At 40.3% G+C, this 17159-nt stretch overlaps 1 protein-coding gene across 3 annotated transcripts in view; it reads right to left on the bottom strand.

Annotated features, from left to right (window-relative positions):
* LOC126284710 (splicing factor, suppressor of white-apricot homolog) overlaps positions 1-17159 on the bottom strand; it is a 151936-nt gene that overhangs the window by 14671 nt on the left and 120106 nt on the right. For 2 of the 3 annotated variants that reach the window (XM_049983840.1, XM_049983842.1), the window contains exon 13: positions 14045-14171. In XM_049983840.1, the coding sequence (XP_049839797.1) occupies positions 14045-14171 (127 nt within the window). The remainder of the gene's footprint in view (positions 1-14044; positions 14172-17159) is intronic. The other variant, XM_049983841.1, reaches the window with a different exon arrangement.

The raw sequence follows: 17159 nt of genomic DNA, 5'->3' as shown, positions 1-17159 counted from the left end.
GGTTACCCAGGCCTGCCAACCCAAAGTGTGGTACAGATTTATGGATGGCATCTTCATGATTTGGACTCTCAGTGAAGAACAACTCCAGAATTTCCTCTCCAACCTCAACTCCTTTGGTTCCATCAGATTCACCTGGTCCTACTCCAAATCCCATGCCACTTTCCTTGACGTTGACCTCCATCTGTCCAATGGCCAGCTTCACACATCCGTCCACATCAAACCCACCAACAAGCAACAGTACCTCCATTGTGACAGCTGCCACCCATTCCACATCAAATGGTTCCTTCCCTACAGCCTAGGTCTTCGTGGCAAACGAATCTGCTCCAGTCCGGAATCCCTGAACCATTACACCAACAACCTGAAAACAGCTTTCGCATCCCTCAACTACCCTCCTGACCTGGTACAGAAGCAAATAACCAGAGCCACTTCCTCATCCCCTCAAACCCAGAACCTCCCACAGAAAAACCACAAAAGTGCCCCACTTGTGACATGATACTTTCCGGGACTGAATCAGACTCTGAATGTGGTTCTCCAGCAGGGATATGAATTCCTCAAACCCTGCCCTTCATGAAATCCTCCCCACTCCAGCAACAGTGTCTTTCCGCCGTCCACCTAACCTTCGTAAACTCTTGGTTCATCCCTATGAAATCCCCAAACCACCTTCCCTACCCTCTGGCTCCTACCCTTGTAACCGCCCCCGGTGTAAAACCTGTCCCATGCACCCTCCCACCACCACCACCTACTCCAGTCCTGTAACTCGGAAGGTATACACGATCAAAGGCAAGAGTCACGTGTGAAAGCACCCACGTGATTTACCAACTGACCTGCCTACACTGTGAAGCTTTCTACGTGGGAATGACCAGCAACAAACTATCCATTCACATGAATGGACACAAGCAGTGTTTGTTGGTAATGAGGATCACCCTGTGGCTAAACATGCCTTGGTGCACAGCCAGCACATCTTGGCACAGTGTTACGTCTGGGTTATCTGGATACTTCCCACTAACACCAACCTGTCAGAACTCCAGAGATGGGAACTTGCCCTTCAGTATATCCTCTATTCCCGTTACCCACCAGGCCTCAACCTCCGCTAATTTCAAGTTGCCGCCACTCATACCTCACCTGTTATTCAACAAAATCTTTGCCTCTGTACTTCCGCCTTGACTGACATCTCTGCCCAAACTCTTTGCCTTTACAAATGCGTGGTTGTGTGTGTGCGCGCGCGCCCACCCCCGCGTGGTTGTGTGCGTGCGCGCCTGCGTGGTTCTGTGTGCGCGCGCGCCTGCGTGGTTCTGTGTGCGCGCGCGCCCGCGTGGTTCTGTGTGCGCGCGCGCCCGCGTGGTTCTGTGTAAGTCTTTCTGCTCCCGGGATTGGAATGACTTCTTACCCTCTCCCTTAAAACCCACATCCTTTCGTCTTTCCTTCTCCTTCCCTCTTTCCTGATGAAGCAACCATTGGTTGCGAAAACTTGAATTGTGTGTGTGTGTGTGTGTGTGTGTGTGTGTGTGTGTGTGTGTGTGTCAACAGGCCAACACTAACGCGAACAACAGAATACAAACACATATAATTAACGGAAGTCATATGCTAACAATTATTGACAAATCGTTATTAACATGTAATACACTAATATAATATTACCAGTTTCTGTGAAACTTTGTTATTCATTCACGTATAAACTATAATATAAATTTAAGTCACTCAAAAACAATCATTGACCAACTGTTTGAAACAATATTTGTACTTCACTTTACAACTGAAATTTCATGAAGTCCTTAATATCTTTCTGTGGAATTTTATTTATTTATTTGTCACTACTCTGTATTCCATCGAGCCTCTCCCTGCAGCTATTACTAAAGCGTGCTTGTAAGAAATCTCTGAACCCCTTACTCACCTGATTAATTGCAGCATTAGAGAAAACATGTATCCAATGGTTCTAAAAATGAGTGTAATGCAAACAATGTATAAAAAGGGAAGTAAGGAAGATGTCTCTAACTATAGACCAATATCATTAATTCCCACTTTTAGTAAGATATTCAAAAGTATTATCCTTTATCAGCTAAGTGCCTTTTTCACAAAACAAACTGCTTGTGGATTTGCAGCATGGCTTCAGAAAAGAGGTAAGTATAACCACAGCAGTTACACAGTTCATCCATGAAGTTTACTGTCTGTTGGACCAGAAGATGCAGACTGCAGGTATATTTTTGGACCTGACAAGAGCATTTGATACGGCAAACCATAGGGTACCTCTTAAAAAGCTAAAATCTTATAGTATTGGGGATCAAGCCATGAATCTTCTAACCACATACCTGGTGAATCTTAAGCAAAGCACTAAACTGACATACAAACTAAATAAAATCATTAACTACCAGTCCACCAGTGAACCTGTATTACAAGGTGTACCATACGGCTTGATCCTTGGACCCCTTCTCTTCCTTATACATATTAATGACATTGCACAACCCATTAACTCCCATATTGTAAGCTATGCAGATGACACATCAATCTTATTCTATGGAAGTGAATCTAATGAGCTAGAATCTCTTGCTTCTAGTGGTGTAACAGAAGTAACAAAATACTTCAATGATCAGGGACTCAAGGTGAATGTCATCAAATCTCAACTACTAACGTTCAGAACAGGCAGTTCTCACCACAACAATATGAATGTGTGTAATATCTCTGCAACAGAAAATGGTAACTGTAAATTCCTGGGTGTGTATGTTGATGAAAATTTGCGATGGATATACCACATTAATTTCGTATGCAGAAAAGTCTGTAGTGCAATGTATCTCCTCAGCCAGCTCGCAAAGATAGTTCCCAGCCAAGCACCGAAATTAGTATATTATGGAACACTTTACGCATTTCTCAATTATGGAACTGAACTATGGGGCTGTGCAGCTGATGTATATTTAAAAAGAATACTACTACTACTACTACTACTACTACTACTACTACAGAAAAGAGCAATAAGACATATACATGGGATGGGACATAGAGATTCATGTTGTGAAGTGTTTGTGCAGCACAAATATCTGACAATATATTCTCTGTACATCTTCAAAATAGTTGTATTTTTTATGAGTCAACCAACAGAAGCTATCAAGGGCAGTAATGTACATGATCACAACACTAGAACAAAGTGTAACTATTTCCATAACAGAACAACGTTAAAAATGACTGATGGAAGTCCATATATCAGTGGTTTGATGTGGTATAACAAGCTACCAAACGCTCTAAGAAAGTACATGGGAAATGTTTTTAAAATAAAATTAAAATCTTGTCTAATAGAAAAATGTTTATATTCTTTCAACGAATTTTAAGATTGTGATTGTAACATGAGGCATTAGCATATAACTTGTAATGTGATAAATGTAAAAAACAGACATAAGAATCAACAGCTGGAGAATATAGTATGTTTTATAAGTGTAAATATAACCTTAGTATTAAGTCAGACATTTGCAAAAGCCATCTTTATGACAGCTCCACACAAAGAAAATGTAAATAAATAAATAAAAAGCTAAGCTGAGGAGGCCGAGAATGACCTTCAAAATCCATTTCTATGGTAACACTCCACTTGTTAATTAGAGATGTCCTCCCCACCTACTGACTTATTATATCTGTGTGCAAGAGAGGGATATTGCACCTAAATGATTATATATATATACACACAAACACACACACAAAACTCAAGCTTTCGCAACCAACGGTAGCTTCATCAGGAAAGAGGGAAGGAGATGGAAAGATGAAAGGATGTGGGTTTTAAGGGAGAGGGTAAGGAGTCATTCCAATCCTGGGAGCGGAAAGACTTACCTTAGGGGGAAAAAAGGACACACACACACACACACACACACACACACACACACACACACACACACACACACTAGCAGAAAAAATGTCTGCTTTTGTGTGTGTGTGTGTGTGTGTGTGTGTGTGTGTGTGTGTGTGTGTGTGTGTGTGTGTGTGTGTGTGTGTGTACCTGTCCCCCCCGTTGGTTGCGAAAGCTTGAATTTTGTGTGTATGTTTGTGTTTGTTTGTGTATCTATCGACATGTCAGTGCTTTCATTTTGTAAGTCACATCATCTTTGTATATATTCCTTTCTGCACTAGTCTTCCACCTTGCACACTAGGTGAAGTCCAGAACATGTAGATGCCATTACCACCCAACCAATATCTGTCCACTGAAGTGAAACTATTCTGTCGTCTCTCTGTTCAGGCTGTACTTATTCTTGGATAATACCAATTATTATACTGAAACCAAAGAAATGCTTAAGCTCAACTTGATTCGTAAGCAACGATTTGCCACTTTTTTGCTATTGTATACATATCAGTGAATTCTGATGCAGAAATAAAGATGTCTTCTGAGAAATACTGAGACCAGCGCTGCAAAGTGCTTTTCAACCTCACTAGAACCCGAAAGGAAAATGTCATATTACCAACATGTGATATGTGCTATGATATTTAAAATATTAACAAAATATGCTAATGTACTTCACCTCTGTACTGGTACCACCCGCAAAAAGAAAACTCTTCTCAACAAAATCCTTCTCTCTCTTTAACCACCTCTGTCACTGCGTCACCTCAATTTATAAAGCTGAGGATTCACTTCATGAGACTCTTTTTAGAATTGTACATTGTTATGAACATGCACCAAGAGATTGATTGGAAGAAATGTTTCCAATTCATCACTGCATTTGAGACAAGTTTCTTCATCACTGCCTTCTTCCGAAGATGTGTCTTTTATATCATTCACCAGCAGTTGTTGTAGAAATCAACATTAGTGAAGTCATCTTCAGACAAATCACGGTTGTCTAACATTTTGTTCAAAATATTAAGTATTTTATTTTCAGACAAAATACACTCCTGGAAATTGAAATAAGAACACCGTGAATTCATTGTCCCAGGAAGGGGAAACTTTATTGACACATTCCTGGGGTCAGATACATCACATGATCACACTGACAGAACCACAGGCACATAGACACAGGCAACAGAGCATGCACAATGTCGGCACTAGTACCGTGTATATCCACCTTTCGCAGAAATGCAGGCTGCTATTCTCCCATGGAGACAATCGTAGAGATGCTGGATGTAGTCCTGTGGAACGGCTTGCCATGCCATTTCCACCTGGCGCCTCAGTTGGACCAGCGTTCGTGCTGGACGTGCAGACCGCGTGAGACGACGCTTCATCCAGTCCAGAACATGCTCAATGGGGGACAGATCCGGAGATCTTGCGGGCCAGGATAGTTGACTTACACCTTCTAGAGCACGTTGGGTGGCACGGGATACATGCGGACGTGCATTGTCCTGTTGGAACAGCAAGTTCCCTTGCCGGTCTAGGAATGGTAAAACGATGGGTTCGATGACGGTTTGGATGTACCGTGCACTATTCAGTGTCCCCTCGACGATCACCAGAGGTGTACGGCCAGTGTAGGAGATCGCTCCCCACACCATGATGCCGGGTGTTGGCCCTGTGTGCCTCGGTCGTATGCAGTCCTGATTGTGGCGCTCACCTGCACGGCGCCAAACACGCATACGACCATCATTGGCACCAAGGCAGAAGCGACTCATCGCTGAAGACGACACGTCTCCATTCGTCCCTATATTCACACCTGTCACGACAGCACTGGAGGCGGGCTGCACGATGTTGGGGCATGAGCGGAAGACGGCCTAACGGTGTGCAGGACCGTAGCCCAGCTTCATGGAGACGGTTGCGAATGGTCCTCGCCGATACCCCAGGAGCAACAGTGTCCCTAATTTGCTGGGAAGTGGCAGTGCGGTCCTCTACGGCACTGCGTAGGATCCTACGGTCTTGGCGTGCATCCGTTCGTCGCTGCGGTCCGGTCCCAGGTCGACGGGCACGTGCACCTTCCGCCACCACTGGCGACAACACCGATGTACTGTGGAGACCTCACGCCCCACGTGTTGAGCAATTCGGCGGTACGTCCACCCGGCCTCCCGCATGCGCACTATACGCCCTTGCTCAAAGTCCGTCAACTGCACATACGGTTCACGTCCACACTGTCGCGGCATGCTACGGCAAACTGGCTGACACTGACGGCGGCGGTGCACAAATGCTGCGCAGCTAGCGCCATTCGACGGCCAACACCGCGGTTCCTGGTGTGTCCGCTGTGCCGTGCGTGTGATCATTGCTTGTACAGCCCTCTCGCAGTGTCCGGAGCATGTATGGTGGGTCTGACACACCGGTGTCAATGTGTTCTTTTTTCCATTTCCAGGAGTGTACATTTTGATATTACAGACGTGAAAGGAATAATATCACACACACACACACACACACACACACACACCACACACACACACACACACACACACACACACACACACACACAAGTGATAGTTAACTTTCACAATTCTTAGCTCAGAATTAATACCAGCACTGTTGTGCAGTTGAATGATAAGAATGGTAAAATATAAACAAAATATGAACCCCCACAATAGTGTTGGTCATTATTTACTACACAAGAACTATGAAAAACAGTTTTTTAGTTATTGCACCTATTTTGATAAGAAAATGTTAATATTGTCGTTCTTTTAAGCAGTATAATGAAAAATAATGAAACATCTTGTCTTGGTCTTACAAGAATGGACATGAGTCAATACGAGCCATAGATGTGAAAACAAGTCAAGAAAATATTACGAACTGACCCATCAAATGAAAGGGATATGAAACAGCCAAAATACCCTCAGACTTCAGAATCAGTGTAATAATTGGCATTCCAAAGAAATCAGATGCTGGCACCATAAATCTTGCCAAACTATCAGATTAATAAGTCATGCTTGCAATACATTGACATGGATTACTTAGGAAAGACTGAAAAACTGGTAGAAGTCAATCTCAAAGAAAATCAGCTTGAGTTCCAGAGAAATGGTGGAACACATGAGAGAATAATGACCCTACAACTTATAAGATTAGTTAACGAAAGGCACACCTGCAATTACCGCTTTTGTAGACTTCAAAAAAGTTTGAGAATGTTGACTGGAATACACTCTTTAAAATGTTGATGGTAGCTTGGATCAAATATAGGGAGCAAAATTTTATTTACTACTTGCAGAGAATCCACGCTGCATTTATACAAGCTGGACATGAAAGGGAAGACACAGTTGAGAAGTGAGAGAGACAGGATTGTAGCCTATCCTTGAGGTTATTCAATCTGCACACTAATTTTGAAGGAAAGTGAGGGTACATCTGGAAAGAGCACTAAAGCTCAAGGAGAAGAAATAAAACCTTTCAGTTTACAGATGACACCGTAATTCTATCCAGTGGCTATGGATTTGGAATAGCAGTTGAATGGAAGATGCTGTCTTGAAAAGATTATACGATGAACATAAACAAAAGTAAAACAAAGGTAATGAAACATGACTAACCAAATCAGGAGGTGCTGAAAAAATTAGTTTAGGAAGTGAGACATTCAAAGTAGTAGATGAGGATTCATTATTTGGGCAGCATAAAACTGTTGATGGCTAAAATATGGAAGATATAAAATGCAAACTGGCAACAGCAAAAATGGATTTTCTGAAACAGAAAAGTTCATCTAATACAAATTTAAGTCAGATGTGGAAAACAGCCAATTCAGACAAGAGGGGAATATATGTGGTGCTACAGAAGATTCAATGTTGGAGGAAGGTTCCTGTAGAAGGTAAATACTCTAGAATTAAAGGAGACATGCTATTTGCAGCAAGTTTGCTGGTTGTGATGGGGATAGTGTGGGCAGGGAGAGAGACTTGGGGGGCGGGGGTGGCTGTTGGCTAGGAGGGAGATCCGTTTGCCATCTACTAATGGACAAGAGGAGGGCAGATATAGCTGCAGCATCTGACAGGAAGTGGCGCATGCTGAAGGTGATGAGGGGACGTGAACTGGGAGGGGTGACAGGGCAGAGTAATGAGAAACTGTTGGCTGGAGGCTGTGTGGACAATGGGTTACCCGAGACTGAGGCCAGGACTGTTATGGGAGTGGAGGATACATTGTAAGGATAACTCCCATCTGCGAAGTTCAGAGAAGATGGTGGTGGAGGACAGGATCCCGGGGGTTTGGGTTGCGAAGCAGCCATGAAATTAAGCGTGTTGTATTCAGCAGCATGTTGTGCCATCAGGTGGTCAACTTTGTTCCTGAAAACAGTTTGGCAGTGGCCATTCATCCTGGTGGACAGCTGGTTGGTAGTCATACCAACATAAAGACTGTACAGTGTTTGCATTAGAGTTGGTATACGACATGGCTGCTTTCAGAGGTGGCCCAGCCTCTTTTTGCAAGGACACAAATTAGTGTTTTGTTTGATCACCCAAACATGTTTCAACACAGTTGGGGCATCCTCAGTGTTTTTATTAATTATTATTTTCCTTTTATTTTACACTGCGAGTCCTGTGGCTTAAAACCAAATTCAGCTACAGGTCTGATCAGACACACAAATTTGTGCAATGAAATGTGTGTACGAACCACAACGACATCACAGTGTGCGGTATTTACAAACAAGCAGGAAAAATCATTCACCTCAACTACACAAAACATGTCTGGTACATAAAAACAAACTTGTCACAGCTAAGGAATAGCAAAATACTACAATGACGACATGGTGTATTAATTTAGACCTGTGGCTGATACTGGTTGGCAGCCACAGGATGCTCACAATGTAGAATCAAAGAAAAATAATAATAATAATAATAATAATAATAATAAATCCAGTGAGGATGTAAGAACTGTGGTGAAACATGTTTGGGTGACAAAACAATAATTTGTGTACTTGCAAAAAGGCAGACCCATCCTTAATTCATTATTAAAATATTCAATGAATAGGAAAATAGTTTCCCTGAATCTGCCTCTGCACATGCCAGTTACGAGCTGAACAATGTAAGAGTACAAGTATCAATACAGTTCCTATCTGTTGATTCTTGCCCTTCTTATCTCTGCCGAACAGGAGCCCACAGATGGTGCAAGGATTCCATGACTTGGTACAGGAGCACTCTGGCGTCTGATGACTTCACACATGGCAGTAAGTCGCAGGGTATCTGCATAATGAGTCGCAGGTGAGTGCAGGGTGCACAATCATAAACCAAAGTTTGGAAAATAGGTACAAACTTTAATGATGGTTGATTCACGTTATTTTTGTATGAAAGGAGGCAGTATGTAATACCTTATGGCAACCAGACTGAATCACAAAAGATTTCACGAAATCGTTCTCATCACTTTTTGAGACTTACTGAAGTTATGGGGAGTAATGAGAGAAGGAATGTGATAAGGCACTTGTCACTTAGGCACATGATTAGCAACTTTTATCATATGTATACCTAGGGAGTAAAGTTACTTGACAATACTGTCAAAATTGAGAGCCCAATGTCAACCAACATGGCAACAAACTAGGATCCAAGAACCTGCATTACTCTAAAACTGGCATGGGGCCTTACTACCGTGAATGTGAAAACGGATGTACATCAGCTAAGCCAAAACAATGCTGACCAATCTTGTGGATTTTAAAGTTAATTTAAAATCTGCTATACATGACGTAGTTGTATTCCATATGCACCACCTTGTTGCTAAAATATCAGGTGAAAGATTGCATTAGTATTTGTGCTATGTCATAAAAAGTTGTGAACTAGATAAAATTTGTATCTTTGAATAACCACCCTTTGTGCAACTTGGTCAAGAAAATGAGGAAGAATTCAAATGATCTCATACAGCCTGAGCTGACATGTTTACAAAATTGCTTTGCAATTCAACGGCAAAATCTTCACATTGACTATCTTCAGATATATTTGGCAAATCAAAAGAGGTCAACACAAAGCTACAGGGAGATAAAATGAAATTCATTAAGGCTATAAAGGTCTAACATGGTCATTGATTGCCAAATTGGATCTTCACACCAATAACTTGAGCAGACAGAAAATGTCACTTTACTTATCTTCAAGAAACTATATTCAAAGATGGAAAAAGGCTTTTAGATGCAGAATAGATGTTTTTTTGCTCTTACCTCAAACAAACAAAATGAGTTATACAAACTAAATTTAACAGTCTAACTGTCCCTGAAATACCACTGCGAGGGCATAAATCCACTTTCGGCAGACAGAAGGGAATTTCATCACTGATTTAAAATACAACTTGCTTTTTCAGCAGTGTAGCCATGAACGTTTCTGGCTAAAAGTGAAGAATTTCTATCATCATCTACAGCTGGAAGTTAAGTTGCTTGTTTTAGTCTTACACCTACCTACTCACTGGAAAGGAGCTGCAGTGAGTTCAAGAGTGGGTATACGACATGGCTGCTTTCACAGGTGGCCCAGCCTCTGAAGGGGTCAGATAAGCCTGCGACAGAACTGGAATGGGTGGTTTGGCGTGTGTTGTTTGGGCAGGTCTTTCACCTAGGTCTGCCACAGGGATCTCTGTGTCATCTGTAAAAGCAGCCAAGTCATATATCAACTCTGCTGCAAATACTGCAAAGCCTTTTGTATTGCTTTGACTACCAACAAGCTGTCCACAAGAATGAATGCTCATCATCAAACTGTTGTCAAGAACAAAGCTGACCACCTGTTGGCACAACATACTGCTGAGCACACCAGGCTCGGTTTCAATGGTTGCTTCAAAACTTAAGCCATCTGGATCCTTCCCTCCATAACCAGATTCTCTGAACTATGCAGATACGAGTTACACTTACAACACATACTCCTCTCCCGTAATTTTTCTAGCCTCAATCTCAGGTAACCCATTGTCGCTGCACCCTCCACCCAACAGTTTCCACTTCCGCTGTCCTGTCACCTCCTCCCAACTCACGTCTTCACATAGCCTACTTCCCTCCCTAGCTGACAAAATAGCCTCCCTCCTAGCTGCTAGCCACCCACCCCCAGTCCCTCTCGCCACCTCTCTTTCCCTCTACTCACACCACCACACACTACTCTCACTACAACCAGCCCATCTGCCATGGAATAGAAACTTGGAAGAGTTGTCAGACAAGGTTGTTGTTTATCACCAACACTGTTCAATATATATCTGGAGGAAATTATTAGCCAAAGTTTTGATGGAAGGGGAGGAGCTTGTATAGGTGGTCGGAGAGTGGAGTGTACAAGGTTTGCAGACAACAGTTGTGGTGACAGTGTGCAAGAGAGATGGAACAAACGTTAGATGATCTAAACACAAAATTAGAAGAATATGGAATGAAGATTAACAAGAAGAAAACGAAAAGCATGGTAAAGGGGAGAAAATGCCGTATGAAAACAGGGGGAGAGGAAATAGAGCAAGTGAATGACTTCAATTACTTGTGAAGTCTAATAATGGATGATATGTAATGCTCAATAGGAATTAGGAAAAGAATTGCAATGGTAAAGAAGGATTCAAGAGGAAACAGAAATTACCTTGTGGACCAAAGATCTGAGGAAAAGACTTGTCAAATGTTAAATCTGGAGTGTTGCACTATATGGTGCGAAGACCTGGACTTTTAGGAAGGAAGATGAACGAAGATTGGAGGCACTAGAGATGTGGATATGGAGAAGAATGGAAAAATTGAAAATGGGTGGACCGAGTAAGGAATGAAGTATTAAGAGGAATTGGAGAAGAAAGAAACATACTGAAAGTTATCAGAAAGAGAAAACGATCTGGATTGGACATTGTTTGAGGAGAGACTGTTTATTGAAGGAAGGAAGGAATAGAAGGAATGGTGGAGGGAAAAAGGGGAAGAGGAAAAACAAGATATCAAATGCTGGACAATATAAAAGGAGATAAATATCCAGAAATGAAAAGACTGGCTATGAACAGACAAGAGTGGAAGAGGCTTAACCCATGACAAGACCTGCCATAAGGCAGAATACCATGCTACTACTCTGCCGCGGAATAGCATTAGCACTGTCAGTCTAGATGGCACCATGTAGCTCATCAAAGAAAAACTCCAAAAGATAGCAAGTTTTCCTTTTTTGTGTGTGGTTATCGAAAAGCCAAAACTTCCACTTTTCAGTGATTGGTCTCCTTTAAGCTTCAATTATTTACTAATTCTGAAGATTGAAGATTGGATGTGTAGATAAATTACAAATGAGGATGTACTGAATTTAATTGGGGGGAAAAAAGAAATGTATACCACAACTTGAGTAAATAAGGGTTCAACTGATAGGGGGGGGGGGGGGGGTAAAATTGTAGGAGGAGACCATATACAGTAAGCAGGTTCACATGGAGGTAGGCTGCAGTAGTTACGCAGTGATGAACAGGCTTGCACAGGATAGACTAGCATGGAGAGCTGCATCAAAGTCTTCGGCCTGAACATCTCCGTTGTTGTTGTCTTCAGTCCTGAGGCTGGTTTGATGCAGCTTTCCATTATCAATAATTTTTTCCTATGTTGTTACATGTTACACAAGAACATACAGAAAGTATAAACTGGACCTAGAGAGAAAAGTATTTTTTTTTCTTCAACATGGGTTTTAAAGTAGATGTGTTTGTTTGTTCAAATGAATAAACGTGAATATAATACTACTGATAAATTCTCTGTTTTGGAATGGAAATTGTTCTAAACTAGTTGAGAGTTTTAAAGAGTCTACTCTTGTAATTTCAACAATTAGAAAATGAATGACTGAACTTGGATGTTCTGTTATTTCTCATGAAAATTATATCATCTACGGAGATCACCAACTTGGAAACACAAAAAGATCAGTAATGTTCAGGAAAATGTATGAAACAGATGGTGCTACAGGCATAGCTCAGGAAAGAGTGCAGTAATTTTTACCACATGGAAAACTAACTACAACAAAGCCTTGTGGAAGGTGATCGACATTCATTAATTTGTTTAATACAGATCAAAAGTGAACATGAAAAGGAATTTCTCAGCATTCTCTGGAGCTTTTGTAAACACTCAAATTGACGGTTTTTAACAATTTGTTACTGGGGGGCGAGACATGGTCCACAATCTAACACTACAAATGAAACAACAAAGTAATGGTCAACAAACTGGTCCCAAAAATATAGCAAAGGAATCATAAGAAATTTATGTAAACAATAACATATGTGCTGGTGAGTAAAATAGAAGTAACAAGAAAAGATGTCAGTATAATTAATTCATTGCCTTTAAATGAGAAGACAAGGATTACAGCTGAAGGAAAATGGCAAACTTGATTTTTTTTATGGAACATTAATTTGTAAATAGCATTAAGAAAGATGGCATACTGAAGGAACTTAAAATGAAATGAACATATTGCATTGTTGGCCAGGAGACCCCATTCGACAGAGTTCGGCCGCCATATTACAAGTCCTCTTTAATTGATGCCTCATCGGCAACTTGCGAGTCAATGATGATGAAAATGATGATGGACACACAACACCCAGTCCCCTGCCAGGAATCAAACCCAGGCCCCCTGCGTGGTAGGTGGTAACACTACCGCTACGCTATGGAGGTGGACACAGAAGGAACTATAACCTGTAGAATGTAAATAGAAGCCAAGTCTCAAATCATATAAAAGTTGTGATATGGGGAATTTAATGAAAACAATGAACGGCAGTAAATGAAACTTGAGTTGAATTGTTGCTCTTTGACAATGTTTCAGACTTTGTTGGCCACATATCCATTTTATCTGTTGGTCCATGAGTGGGTTAGTAGTTCAGACATGGTACATCAAATTAAAATTACTCCACATGAAACGATTAAATTAATTTACCAATGTAACATACTCACTCCCAAAATTTTGATAGCATATGTTCGAAATCAAGTAAAGGACTGTATTAATTCGTCCTGTGTATCACACACAATGATCATCACCAAAAAATACATGCAAATCGGACTCATAACATTACATACTTATTTTTCCTAAACACAATTCATGAATGAATCAGAGGGGAGACTGTAGACTAATTTTACTGGAAGACTCTGTATCCTCCATCAAACAGTGAGTGGTTGAGTATAAATGTTAAAACAATGTATTAGCAGCAATGCCTGTCTGTAGATTATTATGGAACAACAGTATTGCACAATCCGAGTTAATGACATTCATCTTAGAGAAGGTGCTGCTGAACTCTCAGCCACACATTCAGTAAATAGTATGAACTTAATACAAAAAGAGAGTATCAATAAATCACCTGTGATGTGACTCCTTTTTCCTCTTGTGTTTATGCCGAACTTGAGTTTCTCCCTCGCTCAAAGGCCTTGTATGTTCAGCGCTGGGACTGTGACTTGGAGCCTGCCGCTTCAGTTCTTCCTGTGCTGCTGGAAAAAATATGTATACTAAAACTACAAAAAAGAAGTGTAATGAACTACAATAGCTCTCTTCCTAGTTTTGAGAACTGTTACTTTTTTCATCATGGAGGAAAGTGGGGTAGGTTTCAGGTGGTTAGGAGAATGAGAAGGCCCAATTTGTTTTAAAGAGAAAGCAAGACATAAATTATGGTGGAGTTCTCAACAAGAGCAGCTGAAAGATAAATATATCAGTAAGTATTGCAATAGTTTCAGTCTAGAAATGTGAAAAATCCCAAGAGACAGGCAGGGGACAAGATAAAGATGAAAAAGCAATAAAGATGACAAAGAAAAAGCAAGAAAGAGAATTAAAAGGGGGGAAATTAATACATTGGTGACGATTTTTTAAGAGAGACAGCAAGTCCAGGTAAGCAGCTGGATGAGAGAGAATGTTGTAAAGAAAGTTTCCATCCTCAGGAAAACGAATTTCTTTCTTATCAAGAGAAAGGGTCAAATAAGCGTGTCAGTCTGACGAGAAATCTACTTATAATGCCAAGATCAACAACTTTAAGGTAGTGCATCAATTCTCAAAATGACACACAAATTATCAGTAAGAAAATAAAAGAAATCAACAACTGACTCTGAACAATCGGTCGCTGAAGAGATCTATTTTTTTCTACTTTGCTTGCACAGTATATGCTGCATTGGTTCTATGTAGTAATACATTATCTAATACAAGTTTCATATCATGACTGAAAGTTTCTTTTATGTAAATGCAATCAACAACATAACATAAGAATCATCTTAATTTTTCAAGGAACTCCTCAACAGAATAGGAGTGACCCATTGGGAAACTTCAGTTTCAATCTGAAAGCCTATGGACTACTGCTAAGATTTTTGAATTCTTGTGGTAGCTTATTGAAAATGGATGCAGCGCAGTATACTGCACACCTTTCTGCCCAAGAGTTAATGAAGTCCATCCAAATGCAGGTTGGATTTCCGCCTGGTATTAACCGAGTGAAAACTGCTTATTTTTGGGAATGAGCTGATATTGTTAACAAGAAATGACAATAAAGAATAGAGGCCAATGTAAGAACACCAAGACTAGTGAACAGGGATCAATAAGAGGTTTGCGAAATTACACCCCTTATTTCCCAAACCGCCCATTTCTGAGCCAAAAATATCCTTTTGGAATGGGAAGAGTTATCCCAAAAATATAATACCATATGACATAAGTGAATGAAAATAAGCAAAGTAGACTAATTTTCAAGTCAAACGATAACTTACTTCAGATACCGTTCGAATAATAAAAATGGCAGCATTAAATCTTTGAAGAAGATCCTGAATTTGGTTTTCCACGACAGTTTACTATCTACCTCAACACCTAAAAATTTGAACTGTTCAGTTTCACTAACCATATACACACTCTGTGAAATTAACATGTCGGGTTTTGTTGAATTGTGTGTTAGTAACTGTAAAACCTGAGTCTTAGTGAGATTCAGCATTAGTTTATTTTCTACAAGCCATAAATTTATGTCATGAACTGCACTATTTGAAACCGAGCCAATGTTGCACACAACATCCTTTACTACGAAGCTAGTGTCATTAGCAAACAGAAATATTTTAGAGTTACCTGTAACACTAGAGGGTATATCACTTATATACATAAGGAACAGGAGTGGCCCCAGCACTGATCCCTGGAGCACCCCCCACTTGACCGTACCACACTCAGACCCCACATCACAGCCATTCTCAACCTTTTGCTGTCTTCTGTTAAAGTATGAGGTGAACCAATTGTGAGCTACTCCTTTTATTCCATAATGGTTCAACTTCTGGAGCAACAGTTTGTGATCAGCACAATCAAACGCCTTCGTTTAATAAAAAAAAAAAATGCCTAATGTTCGAAACCTTCAGTTTAAGCCATCCAGTACCTCACAGAGAAAGGAGAATATAGCATTTTCAGTTGTTAAAACGACTTATAAAGCCGAACTGTACATTTGCTAGCAAATTATGTGATATAAAATGATTAATTATCCTTACACATGCAGCTTTTTTCAAAAACTTTATCAAACACTGAGGGCATAGAAATAGGTCTCAAATTGTCTACATTATCCCTTTCTCCCTTTTTATAAAGAACATTTAATACTGAGTTCTTTAATCTTTCAGGAACTGATGAAGTCTTAAGAAAAAAATTACAAATATGGCTATGTACAGGGTTACAATGCGCAGCACAGTATTTTAATATTCTGCTACATACTCCCATCATGTCTTCAGTGATTTAGTTACTGACTCAATTTTGCCCTTGTATCACAGAGGAGTATTTCGGAAATGAGTCTTGGAAAAACATTTTCAAAGAGAGTTATATGATTCCCTGTAGAAACTAAGTTTTTATTTAATTCACCAGCAACATTCAGAAAGTGATTGTTAAATACTACACATGTATCTGGCTTATCAGTAACACAAACATTTTTACTACATTCTGACTTTATATTGTTGACATTGTCCTGCTGACCACACACTTCCTTCATAACTGACTATATGGTTTTAATGTTATCCTGTGAATTTGCTATTCTATTTGGGTACCCCATACTCTTTGCCTTCCTAGTAACATTTTTCAGCACCTTACAATATTGTTTGTAATGGGCTACTCTACCTTGGTTGTGACTACTTCTAACATTTTGAAGTAATTCCCACTTTGTTCTACATGAAATTCTTATCCCACTAGTCTGCCACCCACAATGCCTTTTACTGCTAGTATCCTGTTTATGTTCTAATGGAAGGCAGCTTTCAAAGAGCATGAGAAATGTGTTAAGGAAATAATCACATTTGTCAGCTATGTTATCGGCACTATAAACATCCTGCCACTGTTGTTCCTCAATGAAGTTTACAAAACTCTCTATTGCTGTAGGATTAGCTTTTCTATACAGTTTATAACTATATATAACATTTGTTTGAATACAAAAATAGTTTAGTATTAAAATTTGTGCATCATAGTTTGAAAGGCCAATCATCCTTTTACTC

This window comes from Schistocerca gregaria, chromosome 8 (assembly GCF_023897955.1).
Source record: "Schistocerca gregaria isolate iqSchGreg1 chromosome 8, iqSchGreg1.2, whole genome shotgun sequence".
Taxonomy (NCBI): Eukaryota; Metazoa; Arthropoda; class Insecta; order Orthoptera; family Acrididae; genus Schistocerca; species Schistocerca gregaria.
This window is presented reverse-complemented; position numbering and strand designations above follow the sequence as displayed.